Source organism: Rattus norvegicus, chromosome 5 (assembly GCF_021556685.1).
Source record: "Rattus norvegicus strain SHRSP/BbbUtx chromosome 5, alternate assembly SHRSP_T2T, whole genome shotgun sequence".
NCBI lineage: Eukaryota > Metazoa > Chordata > Mammalia > Rodentia > Muridae > Rattus > Rattus norvegicus.
This window is the reverse complement of record NC_141538.1, coordinates 115,298,684-115,318,476: the sequence shown is the minus strand read 5'-3', so window position 1 is coordinate 115,318,476 and position 19,793 is coordinate 115,298,684. Positions and strand designations below refer to the sequence as shown.

At 39.8% G+C, this 19,793-nt stretch overlaps 1 protein-coding gene across 2 annotated transcripts in view; it reads left to right on the top strand.

Annotated features, from left to right (window-relative positions):
* The first annotated feature begins 9,947 nt into the window (after positions 1-9,947).
* Positions 9,948-19,793, top strand: part of Plaa (phospholipase A2, activating protein) — a 30,108-nt gene continuing 20,262 nt past the window's right edge. Inside the window, exons 1-2 of one of the 2 annotated variants that reach the window (XM_087660098.1) lie at positions 9,948-10,293; positions 18,115-18,308. In XM_087660098.1, the coding sequence (XP_087516224.1) occupies positions 10,145-10,293; positions 18,115-18,308 (343 nt within the window). In that variant the 5' untranslated portion in view covers positions 9,948-10,144. 2 annotated transcript variants of the gene reach the window in all.

Sequence of the window (19,793 nt, the reverse complement as noted above, 5' to 3'; positions counted from 1 at the left end):
GACTATATAGGAACTCCTTTGCATAGTACCTGTGACCATGAAGATGGGTTCCATAGGTTAAAGGCCTAGGATCCAGTGTGGTTTCTGACCGAGATAGCATAGAGGTCTGCAGGCTATGAAGTACTTTGTGACATCTCCCCTAAGGATGAGTTCTGTCAACTGAGAGCTAAAGATAAAAGTCTAGGTTCCTCCCTTGAGGAAGTACCTGGGGTAACCATTCAGGGGATTTCAGTGAGGTCTGGCTTTATAGAAACCACAGGTCACCAGGTCATTAACAATGTTCAGTCCCAGCCTTACTAAGGTCCTAGCCTCAGCTAGGTCCAGGTTTCTGAGAGAAGGGGTGTTTGGGAACGGGAAACAAACTCGAAGTCATATCATGGGTCAAAGCTGGCAGCCTATGCTTTGCTGGAGACAGCTGCCTGGCCTGCTTTCTCTCTATTCTACTTCCTTTCTTTCTCTGATCTACTCTTTCTAGAGATCTCTAGATGGCTCTCTTCATATATTCTGCTTGAGACAAGCTGTTCTCTTTTGCTATTCTAAAAATGTCCTTTGGATAACTCATCTCCTGCAGACCATTAGCCCAGCCTTTTGTTTTACATAACAATCTAGTCATTTACTTCAGGTTTCCTTTTGGTTATCCTAACAATCAGCATCTGGAGACAGAAAGCACACATTTCCTTTTAACATTGCAGAAGAATTCAAAGGTCTGCCACCCTCTGCTTAGCATTGATAATAAGCTAGCTAAGTGGGAACCCCTCCAGAAAAGACCATTTCTACCTCTCCTGGGCCTGGACTCTGTGTCTCAGGCTGACCTTGAGCTCGGGAATCTGCCTGCTCATAGTGTAGCTACCTCTGTTTCTTTAGATTTGTGAAGCCCCTCATAATTCATATTGTATCCTTATATTTTTGCATAGTTGAGAAATTATTTATTTTTGAACTCGTGTTTTTAGAGTTCTTTTCCACAGTCTTAACAGCTCTCCTGAAGGTCCCAGCATTAGCCACACCTTCCCCTCCCGGATTCAAGCTGTCTCTGATTATCATGGAGTCATAATGTTAACAGAAAGAACATTTCTTAAAGGAGGAAGATAAAATGTGTACATTATTATACGAACAAGCTTTGTGTCCATAGAAGCTATTGACACTCATGGAAGGCTGGGACCACTGGCCCTGTACCAGGGGCAGGGACTGAATCATTCTGTCCCCACCAAGGCCATACCAGACTCCAAAAGCCTTCTAGGTGGAAAACAGGTATTTCCTTCTTTAAGGAGATAACCCTGCATAAGTAACATTTATGGTTTCCCTAGTGATCCATGGGTACAAAGGACCTTTGTGTCTCCAACAAGGCAGTCATCACACAGCATAGACTATTTTACCATTAAAAAAAGAGTGATTCTGAGCTTTGAATATACCCTTGAGTATTGATGTTGTGAAGATAAACTAGAAGCCTACAGTTAGCAAAGATTAAATTAGGATGAAGACCTGTGAGACTGACCAGGAAAGCAGAAGGAGCATCACATAGCTTTCCTATATGAAAACGTAACAGTGAAACCATAGAGGAAATGAGACCATCAAGGGTCCTTCGATTGTAACATTGCAGAGGCTACAAAGGCACACCTGTATCCAAGGGTCCTTCAATTATAACATTGCAGAGGCTACAAAGGCACACCTGTATAAATAGAATACCAGCACACTTCCTAATTTCCTCTCCTACTTGTATTTCCTACGGCATCAATGAGTGCTACTCATTGGCACTATTTTCTTTAACATTACATACCCATTTCTTTACCAAGTTGGGCCTACACACTTTGAAGCATTTGATGAAACAACTGTTTATTAGCTCAATTTGTGTAAAAACTGCCTTTTTCTCCACATTTTTTAATCTGTATTTTGTTAGTTCTTTCATTCTTGTAGTCCAGGTCGGTCTTGAACCTGCTACATAGCTTTCGACCTTCAACCAGCAAGTGCTCAGATTGCAAGCCTGAATTCCTATGCCCAGTTTTGGTTTTGTTCTGTTAATTTGTATGATCCCAAGATACTGAACACAGTAGAGGTAGATAAAAAGTTCTTTTCTTCCCCAATGACATGAACTGTATTTAGGATATTTGGTTAAAGGAAGGTGAAGTGTTCCCAGCAAACATGTTCTTGCATATAAATAAGTGATCCTTGGGAAGCACATAGGAAAGCAGTAGTAATTATTGCCTCCAGAGAAGAAAACTGGGTGGTTGAGGCTTGAGGACCTTCACACTATCCTTTTGAGGTTTTGGATTTTAGGGCAAACAATGTATTATTATTATTATTATTATTATTATTATTATTATTATTATATTTTTGTGTCAGAGGAAATAAATAAAGACCATAATTAATTTTCACATTTATGAAATGAGTTAAACAATTATCTGGACAATGTTTCCAAAGCCTATGAAAATATACGAGTTCCTCAAAGCAAGAAAAAAACTTGTCAGCTTCAGAAAAGTATCTCTGTTCTCCTTGAGACCCACGCTTGAAAACAGCTATTATCTTATGCAACACCAAGTAAAAGAATGTTGAACTGTATTTGCTTTAAAAGCTTGTTCTTATTCTACATTGCTGGTAAGTACAAAACAATGAGCTGTATAGATTTCATGATGCACCCAGCTTCAGTAACTCCACATCACACAAAACAGTACTTTTCAGGCTGGGCCGGGTGCCAAGTGACTCCATTTTATAAGACAGTGATTTGCTTCATTTTGAGAGTAAATGCTGAGGCAGAACGACTCCCTGTCTTCTCTGTGCAAGTGAACAATTACCATCTGTCTGACACAAAGTACAAGGCACAGATAGATCATGTAAGCAAGTAGAACATAAGTTTCTTAAACAGAGCACACAGATATACATGGTCATATCAAAACCACGTCAGAAAGCCAGACCCGTGAGCTTATTGAATACATCACACCAACATGTGATGTAACCTTTCATCATGTTAAGGTAATACAGTGATACTGAGAAAATCCTTCTACATAGGATTGAAATGAAAGAATGTGTGGTTGACAGCGGTCATGACTGAATAAAATTAGTGGTACTTGACAACAAAAGCCAACAGGTTTTTATTAGTATTCAATAGATTCTGGCAACGCAGAGCAATACAAGTATGCCGATCGATATTTTTGATAAGCTGCTAATTTTCTTAGTAAAATAGATTTCTAGTTAAAATGCTTGTTTTTATAATCTTTGATTATGAAATTGTTAAGTTTTCAATTTTCCACAAAAAGGGGAAATATAAAACTTTCATTTGATATTCCTGCAATTAAACATAGAAATATGTGGTCAACTGTAATGATAAAACTATACTGGTGATTAATTTACAATTTGCTGATACTAACTTTTTTGTCAATTTTTTGAGATTAAAATCACTTTCTCCTGCCCTGCCCTTTCCTTCCTCTAATCCCTTCAAAATACCTTTCCTTATTTCTTCATATTCAGGCCTCTCTTTTCATTAATTGCTAGTGTGCATGAGTGAGTGCGTGTGTGCGTGTGTGTGTGTGTGTGCATGGGTGTGTGTGTATGGGTGTGTGTGTGTATGTGTTCCTAAATACATAAATACAACCGGCTCAATCTATATGCTGTTACTCATATGTATATTTTCAGGGTGACCACTTGATATGAGCTAACGAACTGGTGCACCCTTCCCTACTGAAGACCGTTTCTCCCATTACCTGCTTTCCTTAACTAACTATAGTTCTTTGTGTAGAGTTGAGGACTTGAGGGCTTTCTCTGTCCCCTTAGCATGTCTGTTGTAGTTGTCCTTGGTCACTTCATTACTAACCATTTTAAAAGCCTAAGCCTGGACCAGAGAGACTGCCCTGCAGGTAAAGGTACCTGCTGCCAAGCCTGAGGTTCTGAATTGGATCTCTGGTCCCCATGTAGTAGGACAACTACTATTATTTGTCCTTTGACCTCCACAGGAGCACTAAGGCTCATGTAGATAATGCATGTGCATACCCACATAACAAAGCATTTTTTAAAAAGAGATGAACTCCATTTTATTTTTCCCCTTTTTGTTCTGTCTTGGATTTTTAACAATTACTCTTTTGGGGGAAGTATTCTTAGCTTCAAGTTTTAAAGTACTGTGAATACTAGATTCCTACCATGTTACCTTCATGCACTTTTAACACTTTATTTCATGTACACACACATGGTTCCTAACTATTAATAGTTCAACCTTGGTGGTTTTGAGTATATGAGAGTGGGGAGGTGATGTGTATTAGGTAGAAGCCACAGTTCACATGTGGTATTTTGCCTTTGTTTTCATGGACTGGTGGAATATGATACGATATTCTGTTGCAAGACTGAAATGCATCAAGCTGCATATCCTAGCCAGCCACAGTGGGTCACAAATGCATAATTGTTTGGAGCAGTCTTTTTTATGTGATTAATCTACAGACTGTAGGAGCTATTCAACTTTTCTTTATCAAATACAATTTGTGCCCAGAGCTTGTGCCCAGCAGCAGACTAATATAAATGTTCTAAGTATATCTAATGTGGACTAGGCTAACAAAGATACTTGATAGCTTAATTTAAGGTTAAATGCATTTTTGAAAGTTTTAGTTGCTCTCTCTCTCTCTCTCTCTCTCTCTGTGTGTGTGTGTGTGTGTGTGTGTGTGTGTGTGTGTGTGTGTGTTGCTTGTAGTAGTATACACTTCAGCGTTTGTGTGGTTATCAGAGGATGACATTGTACAGTCAGTTCTGTTCTGTCCCTTTTATTGAGATTCTGGGGATCAAATGTAGGTAGTCAGGCTTGTCTGACAGAGCTATCTCTCTGGCCTCTTAAATACATTTTTGCTTATGATATTTGCAACTTGTGAGAAAACAGCTTTTTTTTTTTAAATAAATCGAGGATCACCTATATTTTGGTATCTTAATCCAAGCATTTGGCACTTTGGCCAAAGAAGTTAAAATTCTTTGAGATCTAAGAGAACAATGTTCCTAAAAATGTTCTTTTAAAATATTATGCAATTTGATTTGAAGTACAGTACATTGTTAATTAAAACCTCCTTAATATCGAGGTCCTTCTGAACTTCCTGCACTTTCCCCCACTCCCAAGGCAGGAAAAACCATTCAGCAAAGTTACCTTTCAACCTGACCAGAGCAGCCAAGAGGAACATGAAGCCTGAGTCTTCCTACTGAAAAATTTCATTAACCAGAGGAGGCTAAACTCACATTGCAGGAAAGAAGCCCAGAGTCTGTCAGCATAGCTGGACATATTTTTGTCACAAAGGACTGTCCCTTAGAGGATCACCCGCAGACTGAGGTTTGTTCTGAGTCAGCCAGACTCTGTCCCAGCATCGTATGTTTCCCAAACTTACTGACTTTTTACAAAAACTTACTATTTTTCATAACTCCAAATTCCTTTTCCCTTTAGACATGAAGAGGGTTGGGAATGTAGCGTACTAACGATACACCAAATGCCATTACTAATCGCAAAAATTCCTTGTTTTTAGTTTGGCAAAATTTATCCTAAGTTACCAGCCTTGGGCCATACTGACCCCAACTTTTTTTCCATATTTTTTACATTAGTTTTTCTTTTTTTTTTTTCGTTCTTTTTTTCGGAGCTGGGGACCGAACCCAGGGCCTTGCGCTTCCTAGGTAAGCGCTCTACCACTGAGCTAAATCCCCAGCCCTACATTAGTTTTTCAATAATGAATTTGAGTTGTTCTTGTTTCTGAGACAAAGTCTCTTTATGTAGTCCTGGCTGTCCTAGAATTCCCTATATAGACCAGGCTGGCCTTAAGCTCAGATATTTGCCTGTCTCTGTTTCCTGAGTTCAGCTGAATTTAGGCCTTTTTTATTTATTTATACCAAGTCGTACTGAAAACATCATACTGAGAATAAAAGCAACAATATGTAACTTTATCTGTTTCTATTTTTATTAATTTATTTTGGTTTTCGTGAAACAAGATTCCTCTGTGTAGCTCTGGCTGTCCTGGAATTTGCTCTGTAGACCAGTTTAGCCTTAAATTCAGAGATTCACCTGTCTCTTCCTCTCAAGTACTGGGATTAAAAATGTATGACATCAAACCAGGCTCCTCTATTTCTGTTTTTAGAGAGGGTCTCACTATGTAGACAAGGCTGGTCTCAATCTCAGACATTCGTCTGCCTCTGCCCCAAGTGCTGGAATGAAGGTGTGCATGAGTGATACCATACCCAACCCTGGCCCCACGCTGCCTCATTTCCCTACACCCTCCCATGCCTCATTCCCTCGCTCTCTTTATTACCATTTGTGAAGATCAAACTCAAGGTCCTAGAAAGACTATGAAAGCACTATACTTCTGAGCTATACCCTTAGCCCACTTGACATAAACTTAAATAGCCAATATGGATATGCAACTATTTCATATATTTTCTTTGAAAGGATTGATATTGTGGAGAGTTCTCCAACGTGCTCTCAGGCATAGGAGAAAGAGAGTTTATGAAATGTAGAAGAAATCACTAGTTTTTAAGCCTTTGAGCCTTTAACATAGGATGTTACAATTAGAAGAAAAGAAGCTCCAAGAATTCATCTTAGTGTTAACAGGATGTACATTGAATGAACTGTTCTGTTCTTGCTATATGACTTTAAAATAGTTCAGTTGTTAACTAAATAATTAAGCCAATGAAAACAACTGCACACTCCCATGCTGTTGAAACATTAACTAGTAGAGCTGTCTTAAGCCCACGTGTTCTAGGAGTAAGACTAAAAAACATGTACCTGCTTCTTTAAAGTGTAAAGTCCCCGAGGAAGATCTGGCCACTTTTCATGTTCTTTAAAGTTCTATTTATTGAGGCTGGAGTGATAGCTCAGCTCTTGCTCTGGTTGCTTTTCCAGATGACTTAGATTTATTTCCAGACCTCACATGGTGTCTCACACCTGGTAACTCCAGTTCCAGGATATCTGATATCTTCTCTGGCCTCCACAGATACCACTCATGCAAGTGGTGCACCCACATGCAGGCAAAACATTCACATAAGAACATCAAGATAAATTTAAAATGAAAGATTCATTTTTTATGTGTAGGAATGCCTGCACATATGTATGTGTATTGTGTCCATGTGGTGCCTGGAGAGGGCAGAAGAGGGTATTGGTTCCCTAGACCTGGACTTATAGATAAGCCCTGATGAGCCGATCATATGAGCCATGATGAGTGCTTGGAACCAAACTCAGGCTCTCTGGAAGCCAGTGCTTTTAACCACTGAGCCATCTCTCCAGCCCTCCATTTTTGATTTTGATTAGATTCTGGTTACTGTTGAGTTGAGCTTTAAAGTTAGGACTAAGTTTTTTTGTCTAATGAACTCTCTCCCCTCATCCCCATCAATGCAAATTCTTTACCTATGAGATGGATATTATATTCACTATTTTGTAGGACAACTATGAGAATGAAATGAGAAACTACATGAATTTTATTTTTTTTAGTTGATGTACTATAGTGGGAAAGGATCCACGAAGGACTTATTATATAGAAAGCAGTAAATCTGATGGTTAAGATTGATGATCAAGGGGTTGGGGATTTAGCTCAGTGGTAGAGCACTTGCCTAGCAAGCAGCGCAAGGCCCTGGGTTTGGTCCCCAGCTCCGAAAAAAAAGAAAGGAAAAAAAAAAGATTGATGATCAAAGAAAGAATCTCATCAACCTCAGGGATTCCGTGGTCGCTCACTCCTATAATCACAACACTCAGGAGGCCGAGACAAGAAGATGGCTGTGAATTGCTCTCACAGCCAAGGCTAGTGTGAGACTGTTAAATAAAACACACCAGGGTTGCTGAGATACCCAAGTCGGTAAAGCTGCTTGCCACTTCACCAAGCCTGAGGGCCTGAGTTAAAACCTCAGAAACCATGGAGTAGAAAAAGAGAATGGGGCTGGAGAAGTGGCTCAATGGTTAAGAGCACTGACCGCTCTTCCAAAGGTCCTGAGTTCAATTCCCACCAATCACATGGTGGCTCACAGCCATCTGTAAATGAGATCTGATGCCCTCTTCTGGTGTGTCTGAGGACAGCTACAGTGTACTTACAATAAATAAATAAATAAATAAATAAATAAATAAATATTTTTTAAAAATTAAAAGGAAAACAAAACAAAGTAACAGCAACTACAAAAAAGACTGAAAAAAGTGAAATGTCCTAAAAAGTTTAATTTTGTAGAAATGATTGCTATACAAATATGTTACAACACCATGAACACTAAAATGGCAATAAATAAAACTGTATTGATCCAAAGAGGAATGAGGAAGATCCAGAAGAGATACGATATTGAACTATGACAGATGGAGAAAGATTCCAGTTTAATTGTGAGTGTGTCTGTGTGTTGAGGGGTATATGCATATGTGTGTGGTAAATGTATGTGTGAGCCATGTGTGGTGTGTGTGATGTATATAAGTAAGTGTGGGGTGTGTGTATGTGTGTGAGACATTTGTCCTGTGTGGTGTGTGTGTGTGTGGTGTTTTCTTAAAATAGGAATTCTTCCTGTAGTCAGGATGACCTAGCTATATAGGCTGTGCTTCAATCTCATGATCCTCCTGCATCAGCCTTCCATAGCATTAGTTTTTGTTTGTTTTAAGAATCTAGAAACACCAACTTCAAACATGGTATGTTCAGAGAATTTCAACATGACTGAGGTGAACATACATCTAAGGGAAATGACCTTAGTAAAATAAATTAGGGAAAGGTGAAAGGCCTTATATAACAGTGTATTCTTAAGAATGAAAAGCTACTGGGGCTGGAGAGATGGCTCAACGGTTAAAAGCACTAACTGCTCTTTGAGCACTCACTGAACTCTTTGAGTTCAATTCCCAGCAACCACAGGGTGGCTCATAATTATCTGTAATGGGAATCTGAATGCACTCTTCTGGTGTGTCTGAAGGCAGCAACAGTGTACTCACATACATGAAATGAATACATCTTTTTTAAAAAAAAGGAAAAAGAAAAGCTATTGGGGTTACTGAACAAAGGGAATAATATATTTCAGAGCTAAAGTCAAGACTAACTTACACACACAAAAACGAATCGTGATTTCAAGCCTAGAATGAGGGTTTTAACAAGAGTAAAGAAAAACCATACAAATTGGATTTGGCAACTTAACAAAGGTTTGTGGTGTGATGGATGCCGTGCAACAATACGGAAGGCTAACTTTACTACAATGTAGACTGACATTCTCAATGCAATATAGTGAGACAGCTAGCAACACCATCGGGGTTTGGCTAAAAATATGTATTCTCACCTGTAATTTCAGTGCTCAGAGATTGGAACAAGAAACCACTAGCTTGAGGTTAGCCTTAGTTACCCCAAGACCTTTTAAATAATTAAAGGCATTCTCTGCCCACCGTAGACCTTCTGAGCCAAACCTCGGGCAAACAGTGGTCACGTTAGGTAAGAATGGACCTGGACCTTCGTATTTATTTGCAAATTATGATACTGTAGGTAAGTACATAGAGGTAGCATGAGGTGAAAGCAAGTTGATTAAAAGTTCCCACTTTAGCTTCAGATTCAGATATTTTAAATGAAAAAAATCATTAATTGATGAAAATTTTAGGAGATTCTCCAGAGTCACGCAGAAAATAGGTCAACAAGCCGTGACATAAGTAAAACTAGCAATTTTGCTCTACTACTCTGAGTAGTCAATACAAGCTCCTAGATTTAAAACATCCGGATTCAGCGCGCCGGCGAGCCACCCAGAACGCGCAGCATTGTGGGAGTTGTAGTTCCGATTTACCCCCTTAAACTACTACAGATCTTCGGTTGTTCTTTGAAAAGAACCGGGTTCTGACAGGACCCGGACCTCCGGCGCCTGGGGAGAATTTCCGAGTCTCACCGTCCCTTCTTCGTCCCGCGATCCAGGGCGCAGAAGGGGAGAAAGTTTCGGTCCGCGTTGCCTTGCAGCCCGACGCACACACTTTGCGTCACCGCGGGCTGCGGCGGATGATGAATTCCGGCGTGTATGTTAGGGTTGCTGTGTCACTCAGTCCACTCGGCGCGCCCCTTCCCCCGCGGTCCTTCCGTACCGGCTGACTGGCTCTTCCGGTCTCCGGCGCCCCTCTCTTGCAGGCGGGTCTCGGGCCGCATCCTGGCGCACGCCAGCTCGGGCCTGTGGACGAGTCTCGCGCTGTGCCGGGGAGCCGGGCTCCGGATCCACGCTGGCCATGGCGAGCGGTGCCGCCAGATACCGGCTGAGCTGCTCGCTCCCGGGCCACGAACTGGACGTGAGGGGCCTGGTGTGCTGCCTCTACCCACCGGGAGCCTTTGTGTCTGTGTCCCGGGATCGTACCACCCGCCTCTGGGCTCCAGACAGGTGAGCGCTGCAAGTCCTGCTGCCCTAGGATGGACCGCAGGCTTCCAGACACGTGGGAGTAGTGACCCTCCTTCCCTGCAGTGTATCTCTCTTCCTGGTGTCTGCACTGCTCCCGCCTCCCTGCCGATTCCCGAGCTTTGGCACTCCCGGCGCTGTCTGGGAAACCGACAAGATTTCGGAGGAATGAGCGTGGGATTGGAGGACCTGGCTTCCTGTCCTAACTTGGCCACTAACGGGCAGCTTGACCTTGGACGAGCATCTTAAAACACCTTTAGGGGCTTCAGCTTTGGCAGATAATCCATCAGGTTTCTTTTAGACTTTAGTATTTATTGCTGCTTGCACCCTCCTAGTTTCGGTGCTGTGAAGACATCTGGCTTGCTCCTCGCACCGATCTCAAGAGTTGCTATGTAGTCATCGCCCAGATTTAATTTGCGAAGACTATAATTCTCAGAAATTGCCTTGCAAAGAGTTAACACATGGTTTCTTTCCTCTTTTGGTTGTCCAGGTTATAGTCTGTTTGGGGAGGAGAGGATGAACCCCCTCAAATGTTTATTGTTGTGTAGGAATGTCCTATTTTCTTGAGGAGGAAAAATTACCATTGCTTTGAAGTCCTGTCTCCACCGCCCCACCACCACCAAAAGAGAAAAAGTTAACCAAAAAGTTAAAATCCAGCCCAAATCAATATCAGAGGTTGCGTGTAAAGCCCTGATTAGTCGAAAAATTTAAGGCAGTAAACGGATTTCAGTTTTCGGGAAGGTAAATTGAGCTGAGATGACGAGATACGTCAATTTATTTTTTAATATAGCGGGAAGAAAGACATCACTGACAGTTCGACAGGGTCTCATTGTTCACAGAATTTTCTTATAATCTCTTGGGAGAATACAGAATTAGGCCGGAAAAGACCTTCGTTGGAAGTTTTTTTTTTTTTTTTTAAATAGATATTGTGTGTGTGTGTGTGTGTGTGTGTAAGTAATCTCTTATCAGATTGAGTGAGCTGAACCTGGTGGAATGGGGGAACTTTGAAGTGGAAAAGCTGTAGTTGGAGGGGTAGGGTCCAGAGCGGCCGAAGATAAAGTAAGATGAGCACAGGTTCTGAAAGACCGGGTGTAGTTTTTATATGTAAAAACAAAGTCTCAAGCAGGGAGTGATTTGATGTCATTCAGTTGTTAAGAACTTGTTTTGTCCTGGGTAGAAAAGTCTTAAGGCAAAGCATGGAAATAGATTTGTTTGATGGCTTTTGCAGTGCAGCCAATGGATGGTGGTAGAGTAGAGTAGGAATATTACAGAGCAATCTGCTGTGTTGAATTGGGTATGACCTCACACAGTCTTCTTCCAACTATTAAGAGTCGAACATCCCAAACCACTTAGTAAGACTAGTAAACAACTTTTTATGTATTTGAGTATAATTATTAATAAAGACTGTATCTTTAAAACGGAGTCCTCATTCTCATTAAATAAACTTAAGAAATATCGGGGTCTAGCACATAGCTCACAGCTTAGCCTACATAAGACCCTGAATTCAGTACCCAAGAATTAAAATTGAATGCAGTAGATGCATATATCCACAAGGACAGAACATTGTGTTTAGGAGTACTTATTCTAAAGGATGACTGTTTTAGTAGTTAAATTCTGTCTTTAAGCTACATTCTGTAAGGCTGTTGTAAGTCGACAGTGGAATAACTTGAGTCATTGTTTTTACCTAGGAACTTTAGACTGAAATAATCTTCTATTTGAAAACTGGTTCTTCTTATTGATTTTTTTTTTTGTTCTTCAAATTGTGTTTACACGTTTTTTTCAATTAGCAGTAATCAGTATTTGCAGCTGAGACTGTTTGCCTGGCTCTTCTGGTTAGCGACTCAGTCACTCGGTGACTAGCCTCTGCGTTTCAGCAGTAGTTTTCGTGACATAAATGGAACTGGTGCACTGACGGTTTTTATCTCATGGTGTATTGAGTTCATGAAGGGCTGTACCATGTTGGGGATCAAACAGTACATGAAGTTTGTTTTCCCATGCCCATTGTTGATACGATCCTGGATGATAGTAAGTGAAGAGATGAACCAAGAATGGTGGGAGAATTTAGGAGGTAGAAAGAGCTGGATTTTAGGGTGGACTAAGCAGCTAGGTTTTAGCCAAAGTCCACTGAAAGAACCAAAAGGTGCAGTTTAGCAGAAAAAGCATTGACTTATGAACTAGACCAGCCAGCGTGCCATGGTTTCACACTGCTTCAGACCTCTTTAAATGTGCATCACACTAAATGGGATTCCACTGCTCTGTCACAAACTTCTGGGATGGGAGAGATGAGGTATGGCTTCAGCACCTCTATCCTTTGTCTTCTTAAAGCTTCCCATATTTGAAGATACACTTTAAAACTCACAGCTTTATATTTTGCCTTTCTTGACTCAGCTAGGACAAAAGTGACTTCTCCCTCTGGTTCACACTGAATATCTTGGGTCCTAGATCAAGACAGTTCTATGGGGTTAGCTAGGAAAGCCAATTTCTTTTGGCGATATTTATGGGTTGATTTGTCTTAAAAGGAATTATCTGTTAGTTTCTGCTAGTTAATTCCACATTTGAAATTAGTGTTACCTGCTTTCTGTCCATCTCCATCTCCTTTGTCTGTTTTGCATGTTGACCTTGGCTTAGTTTGAGTAAATCAGTGTTTGTGACTAATTTTTTTCCCCCTCTGGTTTGGATTTCCATTTACTGAGTTTTCTGTGTATTTGTCTTAATTCTACTTCAAATTCTTTAAATTGACATTTAAAAACGTTGGATAATTTAAGGTTTCCTCTTTTAACAATGAAAGCTTTCTCACCTCTTACTGGAGCACGGGTAGTCCTAGTTAACTTTATTGTCACTTTCTTTAGACTGCTGCGATTTTTAAAGATGTATTTATTCTATCACTGTAATTGATATCAGACACACCAGAAGAGGGCATCAGATCCCATTACAGATGGTTGTGAGCCATCAGTGGTTGCTGGGATTTGAACTCAGGACTCCTGGAAGAGCCCAGCTTTTACTTTCTCGATTTTCTTCATCTCTTGGCTTACTGGACCACATCTTCCAGGTGCTTCCTGAATGTAGTTTGTTAATAACAAAGGTGTTTGTTTCAGACTTGCAAGTTTGAAAACTTTTTTTTTTCTGTCTTCCTAGAGTCATGACACTTGTGGTTACACAATTCTAATCCTGAAGTAATTTTCCATCCAGATTTTGCAGCATTGCGCCATTGCTTTTATTGCTGTTAGGCTGTTGAGAAGTCTAAAGCCATCCTAATTTCTTTTTCCTGTTCTCTTCCTTTCCTCTCCCATGTGCACATTTTAAAAGGAGTCTGTTTTCATCCATTTTCCTGGATCATTAATTGGCTTTTGAATTTTGATAACATCTGCCCAGAACTTTCTCAAATTAGTCCGTTGTTTTCTTTCTCCATCTTTTGTGCCTTCTTTCTTAGGAACTACGTATTCAGATGCTGTTTGTTTTCTACACCTCTTTTCTCACCTGTGCTGCTTTCTAGTTGACTTGAATTTATGTCCTGAGTCATGGTTGCGGTGCCTTCCCGTGTCTCTAGGGTTGCAATGAATACTGGTTTTTAATTTTTAAATTAAACTTTCTCCTTGGTGGTCTGCTTCCTCCAGAGTTTTGTTTTCCTATCTCACTGCTTGTTTGGGTCTTTGAGTTTCATGCTGGAAGTTTTCCCTTGATATCTGTTACTCTTTATTATGTGCTCAGTTCTGAGGATGAAGATCTACCAAGCTTCTGGGAAGCTATGTTCTTGGGTGGGGCTTGCTGGCTGAAAACTTTACTAAAGTAGCTATCTGGGGAGCTATTTTATTTTGCTGATTTGCCAACAGGATACCGGCCTGGCCTCTGGTGTTTTGTTTTTTATGCTCTTGGGCTGTGATATAAATGTCATTACACTCTAAGATTCAGTGATTCTTGTGTGTCTGTGCTGCTCTGCCTCCCTCCCCTCAAGACTTTTTCTAAAGCAAAAGTTTCAGATTTTCTTTTTTTTTTTTTTTTTTTTTTTTTTTTTTTTTGGTCTTTTTTTCGGAGCTGGGGACCGAACCCAGGGCCTTGTGCTTCCTAGGCAAGCGCTCTACCACTGAGCTAAATCCCCAGCCCCAAGTTTCAGATTTTCAAGAGGTACAAGAGGGTCATTGTCCCTCTGCTTTGCTTCTGTCTCCTCCACTAATGCTTGTTAAGTATTTTTGTCATTGACTTAAGAAGTACTTAATGCTTACCTTGTGAAATATTGTGATAGGAACTTGGGAAGGTACAAAGAAGAAATTGAGACCAAATTGTGGAACTAAGAACTTAATAGATCACTGTAAATAACCCAAATAAACAACTATGCTGGGAACTGCTAAAGGATACACATAGTTTTAAATAATACAGACTGTTATGCTGGGAGTAATACTACATGGCCACAGAGAATCATGTGTCTGAGCCAAGCTTGGACTGTGTTATATCACTGCTTCAAAACCAAACAAAGAGTCTTCAGTGGTTTTTGAGCCTTCTCTTGCCCTAGAGACATTTAAAAAAATGTTTATCTTAACCTTTTCCAAGCTTTTTTTTAAAGATGTATTTATTTATCTATTCTATATAAGTACACTGTAGCTGTCTTCAGACACTCCAGAAGAGGGCATCAGATCTCATTACAGATGGTTGTGAGCCACCTTGTGGTTGCTAGGAACTGAACTCCGGACCTCTGGAAGAGCAATTTCTTAACCACTGAGCCATCTCTCCGGTCCTGGTTTTAATTTCTTGGTACAAGATTTTGCCATGTAAACTAGGGTGACCTAGCCTACAATTTGCTGGAATCACAAGCATATGTCAGCATACCTGACATGCAATTTTATTAATATGTAATAATATATTTGACTTGGTACCTGTTTTTAACTAAAGATGATTGATTTAATATTTATATAGCTCCCCTTGCTTTTTTTGGTTTACCATTTACATGGGATATCTTTTTTCCAGTGTATTTGTGTTAGGGGGGCTAAACTGAAACTCTTGTGTGTAGACAGCACATATTTAGATCATGTTTCTAGGCATTCTGCCAATCTATCTTCTGATTAGAGCATTTATTCCATTGACATTTAAAGTGAATACATTGTATTACTGTTTTCTATATTAGAGGCTTTTTTTTTATTTACATCTTCTGTTTAGTTGATTTTTGGGGAGTAACTGAAAACAATTCTTGGTGGGCAAATTCGATAGTATGAAATTAACTTGCTTTTGTCATCTGGAAGTTTCTTCATTTACCTCTTTTTTTTGAACAACAGTTGAACAACACATATCACTATTTGTTGATGGTGGGTTTTGTTTGGTGTATGTGTCTCAGTGTGTGTGTGTGCTTTGAATACATTGGCCCAGTGCCACCCACCTCCAGAATTAATTGTACAAGTGCACAGAGGAAATTGCCCAGAGCCTTTCACACATGCAAGATACCACACTTCCAGAGGTTTTGTTGTCACTTTGCTTTGTTTTTAACAGGAGATTTCCTTAGTATCATTTTGTGAGTAAGGTTTGTGGGTGTGTGGAAGCTAGAGGCGGATGATGATGATTTCTTCAATCACTGTCCACAGTTTTTGAGACGAATGTCTCCCACCGCATCTGGGGCTCATCTGTTTAGTTTGGCTGGTCAGTTGAGCTCTAGGGGGCTGTCTGATTGAGCTTCTTTCTCGGTTGCTGAGGTTACAGACCCAGGCTACTGCCTGGCTTTGCATGAACGCTGAGGATCCAGACTTGGTGACCTCAGTGCTGGTTGCACAGCAGATACTGTATCGCTTTATCAGCGGAGGCATCTCTCTGTTTCTAAGCCTGGAATCTGAACAATTCTTTTTAAAAATATTTCATTTTACTTATTGTATATGTATGGGAAGGTACACTCTCCACTCTGGAGGGCAGAACAACTTGCAACAGTCAGTGTTCTCTACTGTATGGGCCTGAGTGAATGAACTCCAGCACCAGTACTTACCGAGCTGTCTCTTAGGATGCCTGTTTTAGATGGTTTTTGACTAGTAGGCCTGCCATTTGGCCTTTTGGTCTTTTTCAGGAATCACTTGTAGTGATTTATTTTGCTTCTTTGATGAGACCAGAGTTTGTTGGTGGTTTGTTGTTTAGTGTCCTTGTGTCAGATCCCAGCATGGTGGGTATACTTGATGTGTACACTTCGATCTTTTCTCACCTGTGTTTTTCCTCAGCCTGCACGTTCAGTTCTAGCATCCCTATATATGCAGTTGGCTTTTGAATATCCTTATTTTAAGGTGGTTTGTCTTTTGAGACAGCCTCTACCTGTGTAATCAAAGCTGTCTTTGAACTAAATCCTGTGAGTATTGGGATGGCAGACATATACTACCACACCTGACTAGTAGTATCTTGGATTTTATTGCTGGCTTTCCAAAGTAGGTAAAGAGAATGCTGAAGGGGCAAAGTGACTGTCAATCCCTTAAACTTCTTGTAAACCACAAGTTGGAGAGGCAGTTTGCATCACAACAGTGGCCACCTATTTTTGAATAGCAGACCATGATCAGAGAACTGATCTCTGCTGTGTGGAGGACAGGATGCTTTATGCACACTTTGACTTCTGCTTCTGTGTGCAGTCGGTCTACTATAGGAATATGTGGAAGATCACCCACTATGGAGTTAGAGGCTAACAGATTGGTAGCTACTACTGTTCCAATTGCTAAAATTAACTAAAATTAGCTTCAGTAAGCTAGATATGTGGTGTATATACGCTCTGGGTTTGACTACCAGTGCACTTGCTGTCTAAATGGTGAAAAACATTCCTGGTTCTTCCTTCCAGCTAGCATTTTCACAGGGGCCTCTGCGGTTTTTGTCCTTTTAGGAAGAGGACTGATTGGTAAATTGATTCTCCTCTTAACCTGCTGCCAGTGTAGAAGTCATTTTCCACAGGTCTACTAGGCCTTTACTACTACTTCACAGCTGTTTTGACAGTATTGAAAATTATATTTTTACCCTTATACACCCTGCAGTGCTTTTATTGAACCACAAAGTGCACTGCAGTTAGAGTTAAATGACTGGTTCACGCGCTGTGGGACAGAAACAAGACTGTTGAGTTCTTGTTGAGGAGTTTGGTCTTGTTCTGTGCACGTGCCTTAGATGTTCACCTAGATTGTAACCTCTTATTGCTAGAGATGTAACTGCATGGGCCTCCTAGTTACTAGCTTATTTTCTACGTAGTATATGGTATCCTTGTTTGATTTACTTAAGGCAGGGATGCTAAAAGATTGATATATGTGAGAAGTGGGCAGTCGTTTGTAATCTAAGATACTTATTAATGTATTGTGCTTCCCCAAATAATGCATTGGTTTCTCATTTTTATTGCTTACCGAAAATGATTGCCATTCTTGGTCAGATTCATCTATTACACTACACTAAAGGGTAGTAAGGTAATACTTCATTGAGCAAATTTACTTTACTGACAGTGGATTTCATTGTCTTAATTTTTGTTTCAGTTCCTCAAAGATTTCGTAGAGCAGCCATGCCTGATAAGTAGAAAGGTGGTGGGGAATGAGAAAAGGGCACTTGCAATGTCCATCCTCCTCCCTTTACCTTCTTGTTTTTCTTGTTAATCAATGTACTCTTACTGAAAAATCACAAAAGATTTTTCCCAATCTGATATATAATCCCTTGCCCATGCAATATAGCTATTTAATGTTTAGTTAAAAACAGTATGTTCTTTGAATGGTATGTATTCTTACAGGTCAACCTTCGTACTGAGTAGTAATGAATATATTATGTTTAATGTTTTAGGGTAAGCAGGGGGCAAGTGTGTTTGTATTAATGATCCCCTCTTTACAGTCCTAACAGGGGCTTTACAGAAATGCACTGTATGAGCGGCCACTCTAATTTTGTGTCTTGTGTGTGCATCATACCCTCAAGTGACATATATCCTCATGGACTAATTGCCACTGGAGGAAATGACCACAATATTTGCATTTTCTCGCTGGACAGTCCGATGCCACTTTATATTTTAAAGGGTCACAAAGATACTGGTAAGTATAACGAGATGGTGTTTTTGTATTTGAAGTAGTTTCGCTACTTTGAATTTCAATCCAGTTTTTTCTTCCTCATATTTTTAGCTATATTTGTTAGTGGAAATCTTTTTGGACCATCTGAGTTCTGTAAATTTTATGTTATAAATTTACTTGCACTTTTAGATACTGGTATATTCAAGTAGTTTTTCCTTTTTTGTTCCGGGCTCTGGTTGTTTTAGGGATCTGATATTATTAAAGGGAAAGTACTTCAAAAATATCATAGCTCATTTTTATAAAATAATGTGCCAAATCAATGTGGTCATGTATATTTATTTTTATTGTTTTAAGATTTTTTTTTACTCTTAATTATGTGTGAGTTTCTGTGTGTGTATATATACCTGTGATGGAGATCAGAGGCAACAACACTTCTGGAACTGGGGCTCTAGGTTGTTGTGAACCACTAGATACCAGTCTGGGGGCCGAACCCAGGACCTCTGGGAAAACAGTATGCACTCTTAATAACAGAGGCATCTCACAGCCCTATACTTACTTTGTATAGTATGTGTAGAAGTTTGGGACATGATTTATAAACACTTAAAATTGATTCTTGTAAAGAGTGAAGATGTTTGTGTATATGTACTGCATTTTAAATGCAGAATGATAGAGTTTTTTTTTTATTTTGGAAAGTTTTAAATGTATACAAATTATAGACTTGGTATTTTATAGTGAGTCATAAATATGTGTACTATTCATGAGAGTAAATAGTATAAAAATCTCCATGAATTTACATAGCTTTAAGGAGTATCAGTGGCTTATATTATTTAATTTTCTTACCCTACCATGGTATTTTTTTTTTTTCTTTCTTTTTTTCGGAGCTGGGGACCGAACCCAGAGCCTTGCGGTTGCTAGGCAAGCGCTCTACCACTGAGCTAAATCCCCAACCCCTTAAAATGAAATTCTTGATTTTTTTTTTCTGTACTTCAATAGGTAGCTTTGCAAACTTTTTCTGTAAAGTGTTAGTTATTAAATGTTTTAGGCTTTTTAGATTTATATGGCTATTATAACTCCTCAATTCGCACAAAAACATAAATCAAAATGTCCATTTTTCAGTAAATCTTTAGGGCTTCTCACCTGATAGGTAAGCATTCATCTGTGATCTGTATTAATTGTCCAAAGTACTCTTGGACTCTTGGTACATGTATGTAATATAGGAAGACCTTCAACTTGTTATCTTCCTGCATTAGCCTCCAGGGTAGCTGAGTTTATAAGCTTATGCCACCAGGTCCAATGAATAATCTTTTATTTATGGACACTTGAAATGTGTATTTCATGTAGCTTTTACATACCACCGAAGATAGTTTTAATATCCTCATGTCACTTAGGGTAAAATTGTTTGGCTTTTGTGGGTTGTGAAACAAATGGTTTGTATGTATTAATTTGCTGGGTTTTTTTTCTCCTACTAAACAAAGACTCTGGGGACAGGGAGGGACAACCTTAGGTGAT